General features: G+C 42.5%; 2 protein-coding genes and 1 long non-coding RNA gene across 3 annotated transcripts; 1 reads left to right on the forward strand and 2 right to left on the reverse strand.

Moving 5' to 3' along the window:
* Window positions 1–360: 360 nt before the first annotated feature.
* LOC310718952 lies at window positions 361–2,172 on the reverse strand. The gene is made up of 2 exons (XR_014531326.1): window positions 2,072–2,172; window positions 361–896 (listed from the first exon to the last, which is right to left on the reverse strand). It is a non-coding gene; the product is annotated as an uncharacterized lncRNA (long non-coding RNA).
* A 2,013-nt stretch (window positions 2,173–4,185) lies between these two features.
* mrps18a (mitochondrial ribosomal protein S18A) lies at window positions 4,186–9,382 on the forward strand. Its single transcript, XM_083528666.1, has 6 exons — window positions 4,186–4,388; window positions 6,171–6,202; window positions 6,306–6,410; window positions 7,557–7,680; window positions 8,293–8,368; window positions 8,945–9,382. The coding sequence occupies exons 1-6, from the start codon at window positions 4,244–4,246 to the stop codon at window positions 9,087–9,089; spliced, it is 627 nt and encodes a 208-aa protein (XP_083384792.1). The 5' UTR covers window positions 4,186–4,243; the 3' UTR covers window positions 9,090–9,382.
* Window positions 9,383–9,483: 101 nt separating this feature from the next.
* rsph9 (radial spoke head component 9) lies at window positions 9,484–15,834 on the reverse strand. Its single transcript, XM_083528640.1, has 5 exons — window positions 15,404–15,834; window positions 13,580–13,748; window positions 12,285–12,414; window positions 11,919–12,065; window positions 9,484–10,175 (listed from the first exon to the last, which is right to left on the reverse strand). Exons 1-5 carry the CDS (start codon window positions 15,628–15,630, stop codon window positions 10,015–10,017), a joined length of 834 nt encoding a protein of 277 aa, XP_083384766.1. The 5' UTR covers window positions 15,631–15,834; the 3' UTR covers window positions 9,484–10,014.
* Window positions 15,835–19,115: the final 3,281 nt, after the last annotated feature.

Consider the following 19,115-nt stretch of genomic DNA (forward strand, 5'->3'; position numbering starts at 1 on the left):
AGAAAGAACAATTTCAAAATTACTGAACCGAAATTTTCGCGGTCCAAACGTTATCGTGTGGACTTGAACATTTTCTTTTAGTGTTTTTTAATCTGCTCTTAAAACTTATTTTAGGATAGCTTTTTTTTACTTTTATTTACTTATTTTATTTTATTTTTATTATTATTTTATTAGTTGTATTATTACTATTTTTTTCTTCTTCTATGCTTGGACAATGCTTTGAGATGTAACTTTTAAAGGCACATAAAAAATTAAGATTATTATTATTATTATTATTATTATTATTATTATTATTATTATTATTATTATTATTATTATTAATGTGGTTCTCCCAAAAATTATTTCAGTTTTTTTATAAAAATGCAATTTTTTCACATTTTAAGTGGGATGGCCAGTAGGAGGGGCCCCTGTCTGGTTGGCCCCGCCCCCTGCCATCACCACTGGTTCACAAATTATGAATAAATATACAGGACCTAAACGTTTCAGGGAGGAATTTACGATTCGTTCAATTCGTAGCCACGATCTCTTTCATTCTTTATGAGATTATTTTAGAATTTCGATCATAATTGAATAATTCAACAGACTTTACAGATACACTTGAGCTGGAAAAAATCCCAAAGTCTTTTGCTTTCTACCGAGCTGTGAATGGATATAATGAGGGGCTGCTACAAAAAAAAAAGAAAAAAAAAGAAAGTCAATAAGTGAAGTGTTGTGAAGAGTTCACTAACCAGGAATGATCCATTCACACAAAGGGGGAAAAAAGGGGGGAATCATTTTAATCAGGAAAAAAAAAAAAGTAAGCTCTCAGGGTTCGAGGCATTGTCTCGGCCGTGCTGCATCCTGCATAGCATTAACTCTAATGGGGCTGGCAGACGTCTTCGCAGGAAAGGCAGAGCCTAGAGAGAGAGAGAGAGAAAGAGAGAGAGGGATAGAATGAGACATTGAAAGACAGACCGAGAGGCCTAACTCTCTAGAGACCTCTCAAAGCACATTGATTCTTTGAGAAGAGACTCTGCCACTCGGCACGTACGCCCCGAATCCTCTCCAGCCGCCTGGCCTCAGAGTGTGAGAGAAGAAAGAAAACAGAAAAGGGAACAAGAGATGGAAGGAACAGGAGGGAAGGAGCGAAGAAAGGCACGAGAGAAGGAAGCAGAAAGGATAAAAGAGGGAGCTTTGTTGGTGCTGGGATGGGACGAGTTTTCCGTCGTTGGCACGCTGACATTTCCCAGATATTCTGATCACAGTGAACACACGCACACACACAAACACACACACACACACACACACACACACACACACACACAAATACATACACACAAATCTGGACGTGGTGAAATAACTTACTAGAAACTTTTCCTGCCAAATATTTCCTCCCATCCCCAGTTTATAGCTGCAGATCAGCCAGCAAAGGCAACGATACACGGTTTGGTCAAAAGTATGTGGACACCAGACTATTAAGATTATGCGCTTTTTGAAAAATCTACATTCCACATTGAGTGGATAATGAACTGCATCTATCTATCTATCTATCTATCTATCTATCTATCTATCTATCTATCTATCTATCTATCTATCTATATATCTATCTAGCTATCTAGCTAGCTAGCTAGCTTGCTAGCTATCTGTCTGTCTGTTTGTCTGTCTGTCTGTCATTAGGGAAAGAGTTTGGGGAATAACCACATCTATCTATCTATCTATCTATCTATCTATCTATCTATCTATCTATCTATCTATCTATCTATCTATCTATCTATCTGTCTGTCTGTCTGTCTGTCTGTCTGTCTGTCTGTCTGTCTGTCTGTCTGTCATTGGGGAAAGAGTTTGGGGAAGAACCACTTATGGCTGGCTGGCTGGCTGGCTGGCTGGCTGTCTGTCTGTCTGTCTGTCTGTCTGTCTGTCTGTCTGTCTATCTATCTATCTATCTATCTATCTATCTATCTATCTATCTATCTATCTATCTATCTATCTATCTATCCATCCATCCATCCATCCATCCATCTATCCATCCATCTATGTTGTGCAATACACCATTGCAGTATTTTTTATTGAGTAAAACATTGCAATAAAAAACCTGATATTGACTGGACATGGCTCGTCCCAGTTCCAGCTGTTTCCATTCGACCACCTCTGGAAAAGCAAAAGTTGTCGTGCAAATGCTCTGTTTACTTGCTGCACCGCTGGTCTGATTTATTCCCGTTTCGCTCGGCTCCGACTTGCGTAATATGCATAGCAGTGCAAGCAGAGAAACGTTCCGAAGACATTTTCTTGGGACGCATTTCAGGTCTTTTTAGGAACAGCAGACTAACGAATAAACGTTCGTTACAATGACGTGTGTGAATCTTCCTAATGTTTCGCTGCAGGATCACAACTCTTGCCCCGGTTCAGTGTAGACGTCTAGACTGTCGCTTCAGAAATCATTGCGTCTGGGAAAATATGAACGAGAGGAGATCTTGGAAAACATTTTTCAAAAGATTTACATATTTCACTTCAAGGACTAAATATCAACATGTGAAATATACAGTGTGCGCCCAAAAGTATTGGGACACCTGGCTTTTCCATACGCCATATTTAGTACTTTGGTTAATTGTTCCCACAGGGTTTTTCAACTCCCATTCTCCATTTATGCTGTAATAATAGCTTTCACTCTTCTGGGTGAGATGTTTCATTAGATTTTGAGATCTTTGAGCCACAAGGAGTCAGGTATTTATGTAGGTGAGAGGGCCTGGGGTAACGTCAGCATCAGAAATACATCACAAAGGTGTTCAATAGGATTCCAGAGCAGAAAATCTTCCACTCCAACCCATATAAAGCATATCTTCATTTAGCTTTTCCATGCCCTGACATGGAAATTCTTTCAATTGTGTGTCACACTCCCTATAAATCCATGGCTACCCATTTATTCAAAAGACTTCTTGTGATTTTTTTGGTGCCACCAGCTTTAAACATGCCAATGAATAATTGTATGCTCAAAAATAGACAAAGGTCTCTTCACATAAAAAAAAAAAAAAAACCCCAACAAAAAAACGTCTGCCCGGATGGTTTATCCCAATTTGTCATTATTTCCCAGAAGCCTGCTCTTTTTCGCTAACAAGCAGCATTGGCGTTTACAGAGCTTCTAAACAGCACGAGGATACAAAAGACTGTGCTGTGCAAACAGAAGTCCTGACCTGTAGTCTCAAAAATGTTCCACAGAAACGTTACTAGAAACCCTTTTGTTTTCACGGCTCTTGGCTTCGGATTTGCACTCGGAACAGAAAAGCGCTCCAGACCAAGTATTTCGTTCCCATTCGCTGGTATAATGAGCTTCACTCTTCTGAGATGTTCCACTATATTTTGGTGGAGATTGGCAAGTGAGGTGAGGAGGTCTGGGGTCAAATCAGTGCTCCAGTGATTCATCTCTAAGGTGTTCGATAGGGTTTTTAACTAAGTAGCAGGCCACTCAAGATCTTCCACTCCAACTCATGAAAACCCATAGATGTTTCACTAGATTTGCTGGCGCACTCATGCGCAAGGGTGTTCGCAAAATCGGGTATTGATGTCGGTGAGGTGAGAGGGCCTGGCGTGAAATCAGCATGGAAAACAGCGTTTATAGCTCTCTAAAAGAAAGATCTTCCACTCCAAGCCATATAAAAGCAGATCTTTATGGAGTTGGCTTTGTGCATGTTGGAACAGGTCTGGATCTTCTATTTCGAGTGAACGGAAAATTTCATGCTCCCACATTTAAAGTTGTCCGGTACAACTTTACAACAGCTGGAAAAAAATCGTGTGTCCCAATACTTTTGGGCCACACAGTGTCGGTTATGGGATTTTCAGTGTAATGAAAACGCGTATGAAATAACTTAAATGGCGTGAAAAAAAAACTACTTTATTTAAAATGATTGCATGCTTACAAAAAAAAAAAAAAAAAAGAAAAAAAAAAAGAAAAATGTAAGATTACATTTTATGCAATTACAAAAGCCAGATGCAAATGGCGACACAATGAAGTCCATGCATTATAATATTTTTTTATAATCATAATATAATATAATATAATATTATATAATATAATATAATATAATATAATATAATATAATATAATATAATATAATATAATATAAGTGAATGAAAATGTGATCAAGTGAAACATAGTGGGCGTGGAAGTGGGCGGGGCGACGGGCGTTTACAGACACGCCTACCCTTCATCGTTCGAGACCGCGGACTCGCGCATGCGTCGACAACCCAGGAAGAGAAGGTCGTGAGCAAGATGGCGGCGCTCTGCGTGATGAAGTCCGTGAGAACGGCGCTCGGTGCAGTGAGCTCCGCTCTCGCTAACAGTTTAAACCCGAGGCCGTTTACTGGACCCCAGGTGTCGGTGTTTGGCTGCGCGTCGAGTCGCGGAATCCGGCAAGGTAGAGTGTGTTTTAGTTAGCATGTTAGCATGTTAGCCTGCGCGGTTACACACATGGGTCTAAAGGATAAACATCAGACTTGACGCTGTAGCCAAAAGTGTCGTATGCGGTTCTTGCCCAGACTTTGGGCACAAACTTGGAGACACAATTGTCTTTGGATCATGGCAATGTTCCTGTGCACAAATGTTCCTCAAATCAAATGTTATTTGAATTTGTCACCTTCAAACAGAGTACGACATGTAGTGAAATGAATATTAAATAGAATACAAAACATAAAATAAAAATAAAGTAGAAGTGTAAAAGTACAAGTTTAAAAAGAGATAAGATAAACCTTTATACATCGCACAGTGTGGAAAGTTCCAGAGACACAGTACACATATTTAGTGTACAGTATATAAATAAAATTAAAAAAGAAGGAAAAAACTGGGAGCAGCTCTAATTGTAAAGTCTAATAGCAGCAGGAAGAAAAAACTTTCGGTATCCCTCCTTTAGACACTTCGGATGTAACAGTCTGTAACAGAAAAATGCTGCTCAGCGGGGCATCACCTGTGAGATGGCGCCGCCCCAGTGGCAGCTTGTTGCAGCAGCGCCCGTTTATATTTATTATAAATTAGGAGTGTATTGATACACGTATTCGTCTCGAAATTCTTCGGTACAGGGCTTTCGATTCGGTGCACACGTATACCGAATGTAATCATGTGGAACATAGTTACAAATCTGAGTTTCCCAAGAACGCATTAAGTGGCGGACCGCAGGTTTGTTTAGTCACCGCCTTTTTAAATTGTTAAACGTGAAAATAAACACAACAATGCCAGGAGTATATAAAAAGAAACTAGTACCGTACTGGAAATACGATTTGTTTTGTGCAGGCATGAAACCGCTAAAGAATCCATAACGTTAGCCGTTAACAAGGAAGGGGCTAGCGGCTAATGCTAGCACAATGGATTCTTTAGCGTTTTATGTCCAGCTTCAAGAATTTCAGGGCGTGAAGGATGGAAGAAGGAAGACATTCGTTAAAGTATGCTGAAATAAGTATTACAGTGAAGTAGATCATATCTTTAAAAAGTTACATATTAAATGTAAAATCTCACACACATTGTGTACCCAAATGGGGTCTTAGAATTTTATATATAATAAAAAATAAATAAAAATTTTATATGATTGTATGTAATCAATTTATTTGCACAAATTTCATTGAGTACTCGATTTAACCAATATAATAAATGTGTACAATATAATAAATATTGTAAATGTATTGCAATCATTTCATTTATTCTATTTTATTTTAATTTAAAATATTATCAGTTTTGCCGATTTATCTGCATCAATAATGATTGTTCGAACCGAAAGTTTTTCCGGGTTGCGTTATACAGTACAAGAGCAGCCTCTAGAGGAAAATCACTGAGGCTACATGCTGTTTATAAATAAATAAAAAAGCGTTTATTTATTATGGATGGAGCTGTTTTTTATTTATTTATTTGGTGTTTACTTATTGTTTCAGTTTGGATGCATGTCTTATTTACCTGAATATTTATTAATAATATTTAATATATTCACGGTTAGCAAATTTTCATGATACAGTAGTTTTTTTTTTGTTTTTTTTTTTGTAATAAAGTTCAGTACTATTTTACATGATTGTTTTTAGTCCAGTATCTATTTTGAAAACGATCAGTTGATTAATCAGCTAACAGGAAGTATGATCCATTCTAGCTTTTAGTATCGGTAAAATCCACTATCAGTCAACCTCTAATTCTGATGCATTTGTTTGTCTTTTTCCCTCAGTGGTGGAGAAGCAGGATGGCAAAACTACAGTAGTAAGTCTTCACAAATGCTTCTTTTTTCCATGATTTTATTATTAACTAGAATTTGAATGTTCTTTTCTCAGTGGTGGACTTTCAGCAGGTTTTGTATTTGTAGATCGAGGGTTTGATGGCGCCCGCCCTGGAGAGCCCACAACCTCCGAACCCATCTGCCAAATGCCCGATTTACCGCTGGAACCTTCAGAACAAGTACACGTACACGGTAAGTGTCGGGTTCCAGCATTGCATCCAGCACCGGAAACCATTCGCTGCTAATGAGGACGGTTCCACAAAGATGCATGAGATTACTGCTGAGGAAGAACTTTGCCCCGTATATTTAGTTGCTCAACAGTTCTGGTTGTTTTTTGTCGTGTTTTTCATTTCATGATGCAGCAAATGTTTTAAAATATTTGTAAAAGGTCTAGACTCCACGGCAGGCCAGGTGAGAACCCAGACTCTTCAAAGAGACACGGCTTTTTTATTTTCTTTTTTTTTCTGAGCGCTGATAACAAGATGGATGGTCCCTCTCCTCTTTAGTCCGGAGGACATGCTGTCTATGGTTTTCAGGAATGTAAATTTCCATTCATTTTTTAAACAGTGGAAGGGTTTTAGGGCTTTAGAGGGCAGCTGCGTTTTTCTGGCTCGTGTTCACGCATGCCTACATGGCAAACTTTTCAGAATCAGGGTTGTAAAACAAATGGATGTTAAGGATGAGTCTCTCAAGGTTTCTTCCTCATGAAGTCTCAGAGACGTTTTTCCTCGCCACCGCCTCGCTCATTAGTGACTTCAAGCAAATTCACAAGTCTCGTCGTATCCTGAGGACATGTTGAGATCCTTTAGGGAACAGGAAACGCTGACACGTGATGGGCGCCGTTCTTTTGTTCCTCGAAGCGGTGCTTCTGAAGTCCAGGCTTCCAGAACCTGTAAACCTCCCCACTGTATTTTTTTTTTTCCACCACCAGATCAGGTTTCTTGCAGCAGGAAAATCTCAAACAGGGCTAAGTACCGAAGTGGTGATTAGCCCTTGGCATAAACCGAACTAGCGCGCGTTTTTATTAGTGTGGGAAGCTCAAGTGTGCTTTTATTGGTCCTTTCGGTTTCTGGCGCTTCCTCTGTAATAAAACACGAATGTCCTATCCAGGGGTGCGTTATTGCTCTTTTTCCACCCGCGGACAACTTTCCTAATAACCATGTAAATAAATGTACTCCGATTGCACTACTTTATCTCCGGGTGTAATTCAGGAACCATGCAAGAACGTCCTGGAACATCTCACATCTAGTACAACTGTCCAAAATGTACTGGCACCATGGCGTTTTCTTTAAACCTTTTCGCCAACTCTTGTTCTCTCCTGCAATTTCTAACCCACAGGACGTTTTATTGCTAAGTCAGTTCATCCGCTCGGATGGAGGGATGCTGCCCAGACGCATCACAGGCCTCTGCGCTCAGGAACACCGCAAGATCGCGGCGTGCGTGCAGATGGCGCACCGAGCAGGTCCGTACCACTCCAGGCTTTTAACAGGGTCTGTACTGTAGGTACGACATCTGACAGGAGAAAAAAGAAAAGATTGAGAAGGAAAGAAAGTGGAGAGAGTCAGAGACAGAAAGAGGAAAAATGTTGTCAGAAAGACGAGTAAAGACGGAGAGTAAGTCGGGAATAAAGAGTGAAATACAGAAAAGCACGAAAGAGAGGTAATAAGGAAAGAAAGATTGAGCAAAAAAAAGAGTGAGGAAAAAGAAAATGTGAATGAAGGGAAAAAGAGTGGAGAGAGCAGGGATAGAAAGGAAAGAGAATAGAAAAGAAAGACTGGGGGGGGGAATAAAGCGAAACAAAAAAAGAAAAGCGAAGAAAGAGAAAGGAAGTACGGAAAACACAGAGCATGAAGGAGAGAAAGATTGACAGAGTGTAAAGAGAGGAGAGAAAGAAGGGAAGCAAGGCAGGATTATAAAGAAAGAGTGAAAAGAGCGAGAGGAAGAAGGAGAAAGGGAGATTAAGGAATGAAGAGAGAGGGAGGGAGAGAGGGAAAGAACGAGTGTTTGTAATTGTAGACCTTTGAAGCGAATGTGTTTCCTGGACTGAAGCTGATTTCCTCTCGTCCTGCACCAGGTCTCCTTCCAGACCACAGACCACATCTTCCTGAAGGCCACGTAGCAAAGCCTAAACCCCACCCGCCACTTAACAGGTACGTATCTCCATCCAGCACCGAAACCTTCACGCGTTTGTTCCTCAGCGTTCCAAAAGCTCAGTGATGCATCTCCAGGAGGAAAAGTCCAACCAAAAGTTCCATAAAACAGGTTCCCCATGTGAGATAAACGAGAACCTGACTTTTCCAACCATATGTGGTTCTTCAACATACATGGAGGCACACAATTGTATAGGATGCACTAGCATGAAATTTCCCCTCGAGTTGAACTGGTAGACCAAAAATCCCGTGAAGACCAAGATATGGGTTGGAGTGAAGAATCTTGAACGTTCTGATATGGAGCTCTAGTCCGTGTTGTTGACCTTCGGAAAGAATTGGAACGCTGAGTGAACTCCAGACCTCCTCACCTCACCCTTGTGTCTTGCATGAGCAGAAATCTTTATAAAATCTAGAGGAACATCTTCCCAGAAGAGTGGAGGTTAAAAAAAGAGTTAAGATGTGGAACGAGATGTTTAAAAACAAGCACCTGGAGCTCCTGCGTGTGAGGAACGTTTTCTACGGCGGGAATATTCCTTTTCAAATGTTTTTTTGTTTGTTTGTTTGTTTTTCCCGCAGGTACCTGACTCGTTACTCCGTGAAATCGGTGAAGCCCATCTACAGGAAAGGAGTGAAGTGGTGTAAGAACCGCATGCCTGTAGGACACCCAGCCCTCAAGGACAACATCAGATACGGTCCCAAGCCGATCTACACCAAACACTGACACTTCCGCAGACGCAAAAATACAACAACGAAGCATCGATGCGATCGGGGCGGCCGGGACCTCCAGCGATCTGCAGAGCACTCACTTGTCCTTGTGGAGGAGACCTCCTGCTTTTGATGCTCCTGAGACATCGCACGGCGTCGTTCTGACCTTGAGAACTGAATACACAAGACACTTTTTTTTTTTTTTTTTTTTTTCACTTTTAAACAGTTACTGTCACAGGCTGTGTGTTGAAAGCTGATATTTACTTCCTGAACTGCAAATGCTCCAAATAAAACTGGGTACCATGCTTAGTAGGCTGCTGTGTATTGTGTGTGTGTGTATTTGTGATGAGGGAAGTCCAAACTTTTTTCCATTATTTGTTTATTGCTCTAAAACCTGTATATACAAAGATTTTGTATTTTTTTTTTAACTGAGCGATGATAACAAACCGGATGGTCCCAATCCTCTTTAGGCCGGAGGACGCGGTGTCCACGGTTTCCAATAAGAAATTCAAATTTCCGTTTGGTTAACACTTTTCCACTTTGCCTCGTTACATTTGAAATGAGTTTTGGCGCCGAGAAGATGCAGGCGTTTCCGGATCATGTTCACGCATGACCACTCCTTTGCATTATTGTAAAATTTTCCTTCACAGTTAGGTGAAGCTCTGCCCATCTTTACTTCTGGGAACTCTCCCTCTCTCGAAGATGCACGATATTTAGACCTGACCTGTTGTCGATTAATCTCAATAGTTGCAACATTTGTTTTATTTTAATTCCATTCCCAGCCTTTTGTTGCTCAATCCTACATTTTTTTGAGACCTTCAGTTTCAACATATGTTTTCTATGTTCTATTGTGAATAAAATATGGATTCATAATATATTACATTCTGTTTTTAATTTACATGTTACACAACGTTCCAATGTTTTTGGAATCGGGGTCGCCGCTACAGCATGAAGGGCAGGTCCAGGGTCTTAAGGCCGTCTCCCATGTAGATGTAGCCATGTTCAGAGGTTCCGGGTACGTGGTAGAAGGTGAGCCCGAACCACAGCAGACTCCGGATAATGCAAACTCTGCTACCATGCTCGAACTGCAGACTCCATGACCCTGTGGAGAAAGAACATAGAAATGAGTGACTCTTTTCAAAGCCGTTTTACGAGTGAGATCCAGAGATCCCTGGGAACTGCGAGGAGAAGCCAAGGCGTTGTCAGGAAATAAATAAGGTTCATGTGGTGAGTTTTGAAAGCAATAGCACAGTAAGTCTGAAGTGATAACAGATTTGAGATTCTGACATGAACAACCGGGCCAAGATCTCTCCAAAGCCTGATGCAAACCCGATCATAGTGTACTGTTTGGACAAAAGTTTGAAAACGGAGTGCTCTTAAGAAACGGTGTGGTAATAATCACACCATTACAACACCCCCACCACTTTTTCCCAGGACACATTGCACCAATAATACCAACGATATTTGCTCCTGGATGGAAACTTCTAGCGTAATAATGCACCACAACATGAGCTCAGCGTTCTTCACCCATCGCCCAGCCGATATCAGTCACTAGATCTGAGCTTTAGTAATTGAACTGGCGGAAATGTGCAACGGCATCACCTCAGCATGGACAAGGTAATGTTTCTACAGATGCCATGTAGAACTCAGGAACTACAGGAAGACCTAACTGAAGTAAAGTGCTCAGTGAGTATATTTTCAAAATGAATGTCAAAAGCTCCAGACAAAAAAATGTTGATATGAGGAAACGGCGGTGCTTCTGGACAGCGTAATGCATGCTAAAATTGGGAAGGCATCCAGATGCAACCCGTTCACCTTCAAAACCTGCTTCTGTGTGTGCGACGTGAGGAATGTTTGGGCTAAGGGTTTGAGCGAACGAAATACCAGGCCAAGGCCAAATCTCAAGGCTTCGTCGTCTAATGTTCACATAGCGTAGAGCGATCAAAGCCAGAAGTCTTTGCTTTACGGGATTTCTTGCATTTCTGATTTATTACATGCTTTCTAAGTAACTCTAGATCATAATGGAGCAGAGTTGTCACTCCATGGGTGGTGGGTGGAACCCGATGAGATCTCGGAGAGAAACTCCAGATTTCTATATATCGATTACTAATACCATGTACCAAATTTCCTCTAAGGATGAGAGCCATACTGTTTTTTACACTAAATGGATTCTTCAGGGACTATTGAAGCTTCCCAAAAAAAAAGAATAGTGCGGATTGAGGAGGTTTTCGGGAAGTCGAAAGTCGTTTAAAAACTCGTCTGGAGAACCCGTGCCAAAATACCACCCACTCTGACTAGGAGATTCTGGGTTTTTTTTTCCTTGCCAGACTCGAAGAACGATAAGTGTGTCAAGAAAAGTAGCGAGAAGACCAGCAGTGCAAACTCTTATGGGAAAGAACACTGAACAAGGAAGCGGCGAGAACAATGGAATCACAGTTCGCGGTACTCGGGTCAGCCAGTTACCGTTTCACATCACTCAATACATGGAAGAGCTCCAGCTACACAGAGCGAAAATGTGCAGCGATCACTGAGGATGGAGCAGCGGTGGATTGTAAGGAAGTAAAACTAATTCCAGTACTTAAGTAGCTTGTTCTTTGCTGAAGAATTTGCATTTGGACTTTAACTTCACTACATTCCAAAGTCAAATATCGAACTTTTAACTCGACTACGTTTTGCGAAACACGCAGCGAGGCACCGATCGGCGTTTTGAACTTGTTTCGATCGGCGCTTGGTGTATCTGCTGATCACGAACTGTATGTTCGTGATCAGGAGATACACCAATCACCGATCGGAACAAGTTTAAAACCCAAATTGGTTCCTAAACGTTCTCAGCAATCAGCATTACCTTTCGGCACGTCGTCGCTCAGAACATCCAGGAAGTCGATGGCAGGGTTCAGATCAGCCATTTCCAAAATGGATTTCTTCTTTAGGGTCTTGGCTTCAGAGAAGTGCATGTAGTTGTTCAGCTTTGCAGCCTCGGTAGGGTTCAGGCCTGGGAGGGGGAAGTAGGGGGGCAGGGGACAGAAAATGATATAAATGCCTATGCATAAGATAATTATTATTGCAAATTTTTCCTTGGCAACCAAAAAAGCGAGGTCCAGAGCTGAGTCATGGCCCAGACGGATTCCCTTACACAGCTGCATCTCATCTCCTCAGAGTAAACCCACCCACACACACACACAAGACACCCACATAAGAGAGAAAGTCCCACCCTGAAAGCTGCGGTTCGTCTGCACGTTGCCGTGGGGGCTCCGGATGTACGCGCCACGCGGTACAACAGCCACCTCTTTATCGATGGTAAACACCGTCGCAGCCAGCCTGTTCTCCTCGCTCACTTTCATCTACAGAGGGAAAAAAAGAAAACGCCGTCGGAGCAGCGCGTGAACGACCGCACAGGCCATGTTTTAATCCAGAGTCTAAACATTACAATGTAAACACCTCATTTATCACCCACTACGGTTTACTCGGCCTGGACGAGCTTTACAGAGTCCAGCTATATATTTATGTTTAGGGCATTTGGCAGACGTCGTCTCATCCACAGCATGTCTGAATACATTCTGGTAATGGTTCATTAGGACACGGGGTAAAGATAACAGGAGAAGTTCTAAGGATGAATGAAACAGTGGTATATAATAATTGAGGGAAGAGTAGAGCAGTGGGAGAGGATTGGGGAATCAGTAAATAAAGATGGAGGGATGGAGGTAGAGAATGGAAGGATCAGTTAGGAGTGGAAAAAGATGGAGAAATCAGTGGTGCAGGGGTAGAGTAATCAAGGGATAAGTAGAGGAGTGGTAAAGGATGAAGGGATCAGTGAAGTAGTGGTAGAGGATGGAGGGATCAGTGAAGTAGTGGTAGAGGAAGGAGGGATCAGTGAAGTAGTGGTAGAGGATGGAGGGATCAGTGAAGTAGTGGTAGAGGATGGAGGGATCAGTGAAGTAGTGGCAGAGGATGGAGGGATCAGTGAAGTAGTGGCAGAGGATGGAGGGATTAGTGGTGCAGGGGTAGAGGATGGAGGGATCATTGAAATGTTGGGAGAGGATGGAGGGGTCAGTGAAGGAGTGGGAAAAGATGGAGGGATCGATGGTGCAGGGGTAGAGGAATCAAGGGACTGAGAAGAACAGCAGGAGAGGATGGAGGTATTAAGGAAGACGTGGTAGAGGATGGAGGGATCAGTGGTGCAGGGGTAGAGGAATCGAGGGATGAGTAGATCAGTGATAGAGGATGGAGGAATCAGTGGTGGAGTGGTAGATGATGGAGGGATCAGTGGGTGAAGATGGTGGAATCAGTGGTGGAGTAGTAGATGATGGAGGAATCAGTGGTGGAGTGGTAGATGATGAAGGGATCAATGGGTGAAGATGGTGGAATCAGTGGTGGCGTGGGAGAAGATTCACAGCTCACACTTCAAATAATTTAGAACTTCTAAACTGAACCAGGTTCCTCTGCATTTTAAATACCTCTACTACGATGATGTTATTTGTGAAGGTGTGTGTGGTTGCTCTGACTCACCATGACGTTCTCCCCCACAGCAGCATCTCCTTCTCCCTGGCGCCGAATCTCCGCGGGGTCGTATAGGTGCGACGGGTCGCCCAGAAATCGGCCCTTAGCCACTGCAGCCACGTTTGCCACCGTGGCCTCTGTGACTTGCGGGAGCAGGTGCCAATCCGTGCAGTTCATACTGGAAGAGGATCAGAGATAACATTCAAGATCATCATCTACAGCAGGATGGGTTTTCAGGAAGGGGTCAGAAGTTTTCCAGTCACAGTATATTTCTGATTGGCTGGGACGCTAGTGCTGGGATCTGAACTCTGACCTTCTGATCACTTCCTGTTTTTGTTTTATAACAATATAACTTTGTGGAAACTTTTGACAGCACTCCAGGCCTCCTCACCCTAGTTGGAGAAGGAGATTGAGATGAAGGAGTAGTAGAAATAAGAGGAGGAGAAGAAGGAGGGAAAGTAGATGATGGAGTAGTGTGATATTGAGAAGGAGGAGGAGATGTTGGAGTAGTAAGAAAAAAGAATGGAGGAGGGGAAGGAAAAGGAGAAGGAAGAGATGGAGTAGTAGGAAAAGGAAATGTTGGAATAGTAGGATAATGAGAAGAAGAAAGTAAATGGAGTAGTTGGAGTGAAGACAAGGAAATATTAGAGAAAAGACAGAGAAGTAGATGTAGTAGAAGTTGGAGAAGAAGGATGAGGAGATGTTAAGAGTAGGAGAAGCAGGAGATGCTGGAGTAGAAAGAGAAAATGGAGGAGGAGAAGGAGGAAAAGTAGACACACAAGTAGTAAGAGAAGAAGAAGGAGGAGATGTAAGAGTTGTTGGAGAAGGAGGAGGCGGATGAGTAGATGTTGGAGTAGTTAGAAATGGAGGAGCAGGAGGAGATGTTAGGAGGAGGAGATGTTAGAGTAGTTGGAGAAGAATTAGGAGATGGAGGAGGGGGAGTAGATGTACGAGAAGAAGGAGGAGGGGGTAGATGTTTGGAAGAGGAAATAAAGTGGTTGAAGAAGGAGGGGGCAGATGAGTAGATGTTGGAGTAGAAAGAAAGGGAGAAGGAGATATTGGAGAAGTAGCAAAAGGGGACGGAGGAGGGGAAGGAAAAGGAGAAGGATTAGATGGAGTAGTAGGAAAAGGAGATGGAGGAGGAGTAGATGTTGGAATAGTAGTAGAAGGAGAAGAAAGTAGATGTTGAAGTAGTTAAAGTGAAGAGGAGGAAATGTTAGAAGGAAGACACAGAGAAGTAGATGTAGTAGAAGTAGGAGAAGAAGGATGAGATGTTAAGAGTAGGAGAAGGAGAAGATGCTGGAGTAGAAAGAGAAAAAGGAGGAGGAGTAGACGCACAAGTAGTAAGAGAAGAAGAAGGAGGAGATGTAAGAGTTGTTGGAGAAGGAGGAGGCGGATGAGTAGATATTGGAGTAGTAAGAAAGAGAGGAGCAGGAGGAGATGTTAGGAGGAGGAGATGTTAGAGTAGTTGGAGAAGAATTAGGAGATGAAGGAGGGGGAGTAGATGTACGAGAAGTAGGAGAAGATGGAGGAGGGGGAGTAGATGTTTGGAGTAGTATTAGAATAAGGAGGAAAAGAAGAAGGAGGACATGTAGTAGTAGAAGGATGAGGAGGAGGAAGAACTAGGCACCTCCATGGCTTATGCCTTGGTGTCCACAAACTTTTGGCCATATAGTGTCATCTAATCAGCCAATCACGTGCATATGATTAGAGGAGAATAGTACAGTGGTGTGCCTCCAGATTTTGGTCAGATTTGGTGTGGTCACATAGGGGTTGAGAAATCGCGGGTGTCCGAATACTTTGGACCGCCACGCACACGAGGGTATTTCTCACCTGTATAAGCACTTCTTGTCCTTCATCTCGTCTTCTCCGACTCCCTGAGCGATGAAGTAATCATGTTTGATGCCCAGGATCTTGCCCCAGAGCAGCACTCGGTTGAATCTGTAATGAGTCTTCAGGATGATCATGGAGGTCTGCAGGGCGGCGCGCTGCTCGGAGCTCAGGCTCAGGCCGTTCCCACACACCAGATCCAGGGAACTGAACAAACTACTCGCATCCATTCCTTCCTTCTTAATGTTTATTCTGTGGCTTTCAAGCGGTTTTTTATCACAACAGATCGCTTTCCGTTTACTCCAGTCGTGAACACACGCTCGGGGTCGCCACGGTAAACAAACCTTCTGTATACTGGTTGCCTAAGCAACGCGACCCCGGAAGCACGCCTTGTGTATGTGTGAGCGTGAGCAGGTAAACATAATGCGCATGCGCTATGCTTGTACCCCGGCAAAGCGCTCAAGTAGTAGTGATGGGAAGATTTTAGTGACTCGGTTCTTTGAATCAAAACGAATTAATCTTTTTTTGGAGCCATTTAGTTAATTTAGTTCTTTTGTACAGAAATTAAATAAAAGGGTACATTTTCAATTAGCAGATACACAAACTTGGTTTCTGCTGTACATATGTACGGTTTCCTGTACATAACCTATGGAGATTTTGCAATGCTTTGCTCGTGCGCTGGATCGCTCAGAAGAACGAGTCGTCTCAAAGAGTCACTTTTAAGACTCGTTCATAATAAGCGAATCATTCTTGATTGACTCATCACTATGTAATTGTAATTACACTTAATTACGATAACTGGCCAATCGGGAGTTTCCAAAAGCCATTACAGTGATTTCTGGAACGGTCCAGAATGTGTAAAGAAAGAGTCACGTTCCACCTGTGTCCTGGATCGAGTCTTTCCATCTCACCTCCATCTGAGACGATTTTGAACGGATTCTTCTTCTCATTCCAAGTTTTATGTTCGCACAGGTCTCTGGGTTTAATTCAGCGTCTTTGAGAAGATCCAAACGCTGGTTCGAACGGTTTGCACGTAGCAAAATGAAGGCCGTAAATCTCGCCTCGTCCTGCATCCGTGCCTGGTTTCTGTGGAAGTTTCAGAGGGGAAATATCTGGCTTGTAAACACCGCATGCTGCTCCACCCGGAAAGCGTTATTGTTCTGGCGCCATATACCAACGTGCTCGAGGGAGATCTTTACTCTGGTTCAGGAGAACACACTGTATTATAGTACATGAAGTTACAGAGTTGTGGACCTGATGATGTTTAATCCAGTCAGGGAATGAGAAGAAATAATTCAGAGGAAATATACAACCAATACAGACAGACAGACAGACAGACAGACAGACAGACAGACAGACAGACAGAGACACAGACAGTCAGACAGACAAACAGTCAGACAAGACAGTCAGACATACAGAGACAGATAGTCAGACATACAGAGAGACAGACAGTCAGACAGACATACCGAGACACACAGTCAGACATACAGACAGACATACGGAGACAGACAGTCAGACATACACAGACAGACAGAGAGACAGACAGACAGACAGACAGACAGACATACAGAGAGACAGACAGACAATCAGACATACAGAGAGACAGACAGTCAGACATACAGAGACAGACAGACATACAAAGAGACAGACAATCAGACATACAGAGAGACAGACAGACAGACAGTCAGGCAGACAGGACCATGCGTTAGTTGTGTGTACAGGATGTGTAGTGTTTTTTCCCCCTGCACAATGAAAACCAGGCTTGAGAAGACATCTTTCTATTATGTGTGTGTGTGTGTGTGTGTGTGTGTGTGTGTGTGTGTGTGTGTGTGTGTGTGTGTGTGAGAGAGAGAACACATTTAAACAATATACACAACACACAAGTAAAACGCTGTTTTCTTTCTTTCTTCTTTTTTTTTTTTTTTTTTTTTTTTTTTGCTAATGATAATGACATCATTGTTCCTTTTTCCCTCCAATACACAAAAATAAACATCTGTCCAGCTGAAAATAAGTCAGTCAGAGAGAAAATCAAGTCAGTCGACTTTATAACTTTTTTTTTAGAGATGTTGTTTGGCCAAAAGTTTGTGGACACCCGAGCATAAGCACATCTCATTTCACAGCAAGTCCTCGTTCTGCTGTTACAGTGAATTTTCACTCTTCTGAGAGGATGTTCTTTTAGATTTGTGTGAAATAAAAATCATCTTAAAGGGGTTCAGCAGGGTTTAGAGCTCTGTAGCAGAAAGATCTGTGCTGGAACAGTTTTTGGGTCTCATAGTTTCAGTGAAGGGAAAACTTAATGCTTCTAGATCCTGAGACTTTCATGTTTGTGGTAAAAGTCTGAGAAAGAACCACATCTGGCTGGGAAAATCTGGTCTCCAATGACACCTTCTATCGATATGTTGACGGAGGGGAAGAAAAAAAGGGAGTTGATAAGAGAAAAAAGGTCTTGGGCCAGCGTGTTAGGAAAGATCGTGGGAACCAGAAGCAGAATTCAGATTCTTAGTGAGAAGGAGTGGGAGAGACCTGGCGTTACCTTCACGTTCCTCTGGATCGTGTCGACATTCTCAGCTACACAAACATGGCACGGGCTCAGGCTCCGGCTTCGGCTCGAAGATGTTAGCGCACACTCTCGATTAGCACACGCACACTCTCGATTAGTGAACACTCAGTTAGCGAACATTCGCGATTAGCGCACGCTAACTCTCGATTAGTGCACACTCAGTTAGCGAACATTCGCGATTAGCGAACGCACACTCGATTAGCGCCCTAGATAAGCGCGCACTCTCGATTAGAACATGCACACTCGATTAGCGCACACTCTAGATTATCGTACACTCGAATATCACGCATTATCAAATAACGCACAATCTCGATTAGTGCACACTCTCGATTAGCGCCTTCCAGCTGGCTGCGGGTTTGAGGACTTGTGTAATTGTTGTTACGGTCAGTGTGGGTGTGTGGTGTTTTGGACCGAGTACAGATTTTTAAACAACAACACATTTAGACCATATGTTTCAATTATGACTTTCTTTCTTTCTTTCTTTCTTTCTTTCTTTCTTTCTTTCTTTCTTTCTTTCTTATACTTTCTCTCCTTCTTTTTTCTCTCTTTCTTTCATTCCTTCTTTTTCCTTTCTTTTTCTTCATTCTTTCTTTCTTCGTTCTATTTTTCTTTTTCTCTGCATTCTTCCTTCCTTCATACCTTCTTTCTTTCTTAAGTGCAGTCTTTAATCTGTTTAAAACTATACGGTGTGCGGTTACAAAACAAAACAAAATAAAACAAACAAAAAAAACAAAAACGGGACGTGACCATCAGATCCATGTGTGTAGTAGATGAAGGTGAAGGAGTAGTTTGTGGTGGTAGGAGGAGGAGAAGGAGGAGGAGGAGTAGATGTGGTAGGAGGAGGAGAAGGAGCATTATTCGGAGCAGATGTAGGATTGGTTTAAGTAGGAGTAGAAAGAGAAGTAGATGTGAAAAGAGTAGATGTGGTAGGAGGAGGAGAAGGAGGAATAGGAGTAGATGTGGTAGGAGGAGGAGAAGGAGGAATAGGAGTAGATGTGGTAGGAGGAGGAGAAGGAGGAATAGGAGTAGATGTGGTAGGAGGAGGAGAAGGAGGAATAATAGTAGATGTGGTAGGAGGAGAAGATGAAGTAGGAGTATATGTGGTAGGAGGAGGAGAAGATGAAGTAGGAGTAGATGTGGTAGGAGGAGGAGAAG

Source organism: Silurus aristotelis (assembly GCF_946808225.1).
Source record: "Silurus aristotelis genome assembly, chromosome: 24".
In the NCBI taxonomy this organism is placed as follows: domain Eukaryota; kingdom Metazoa; phylum Chordata; class Actinopteri; order Siluriformes; family Siluridae; genus Silurus; species Silurus aristotelis.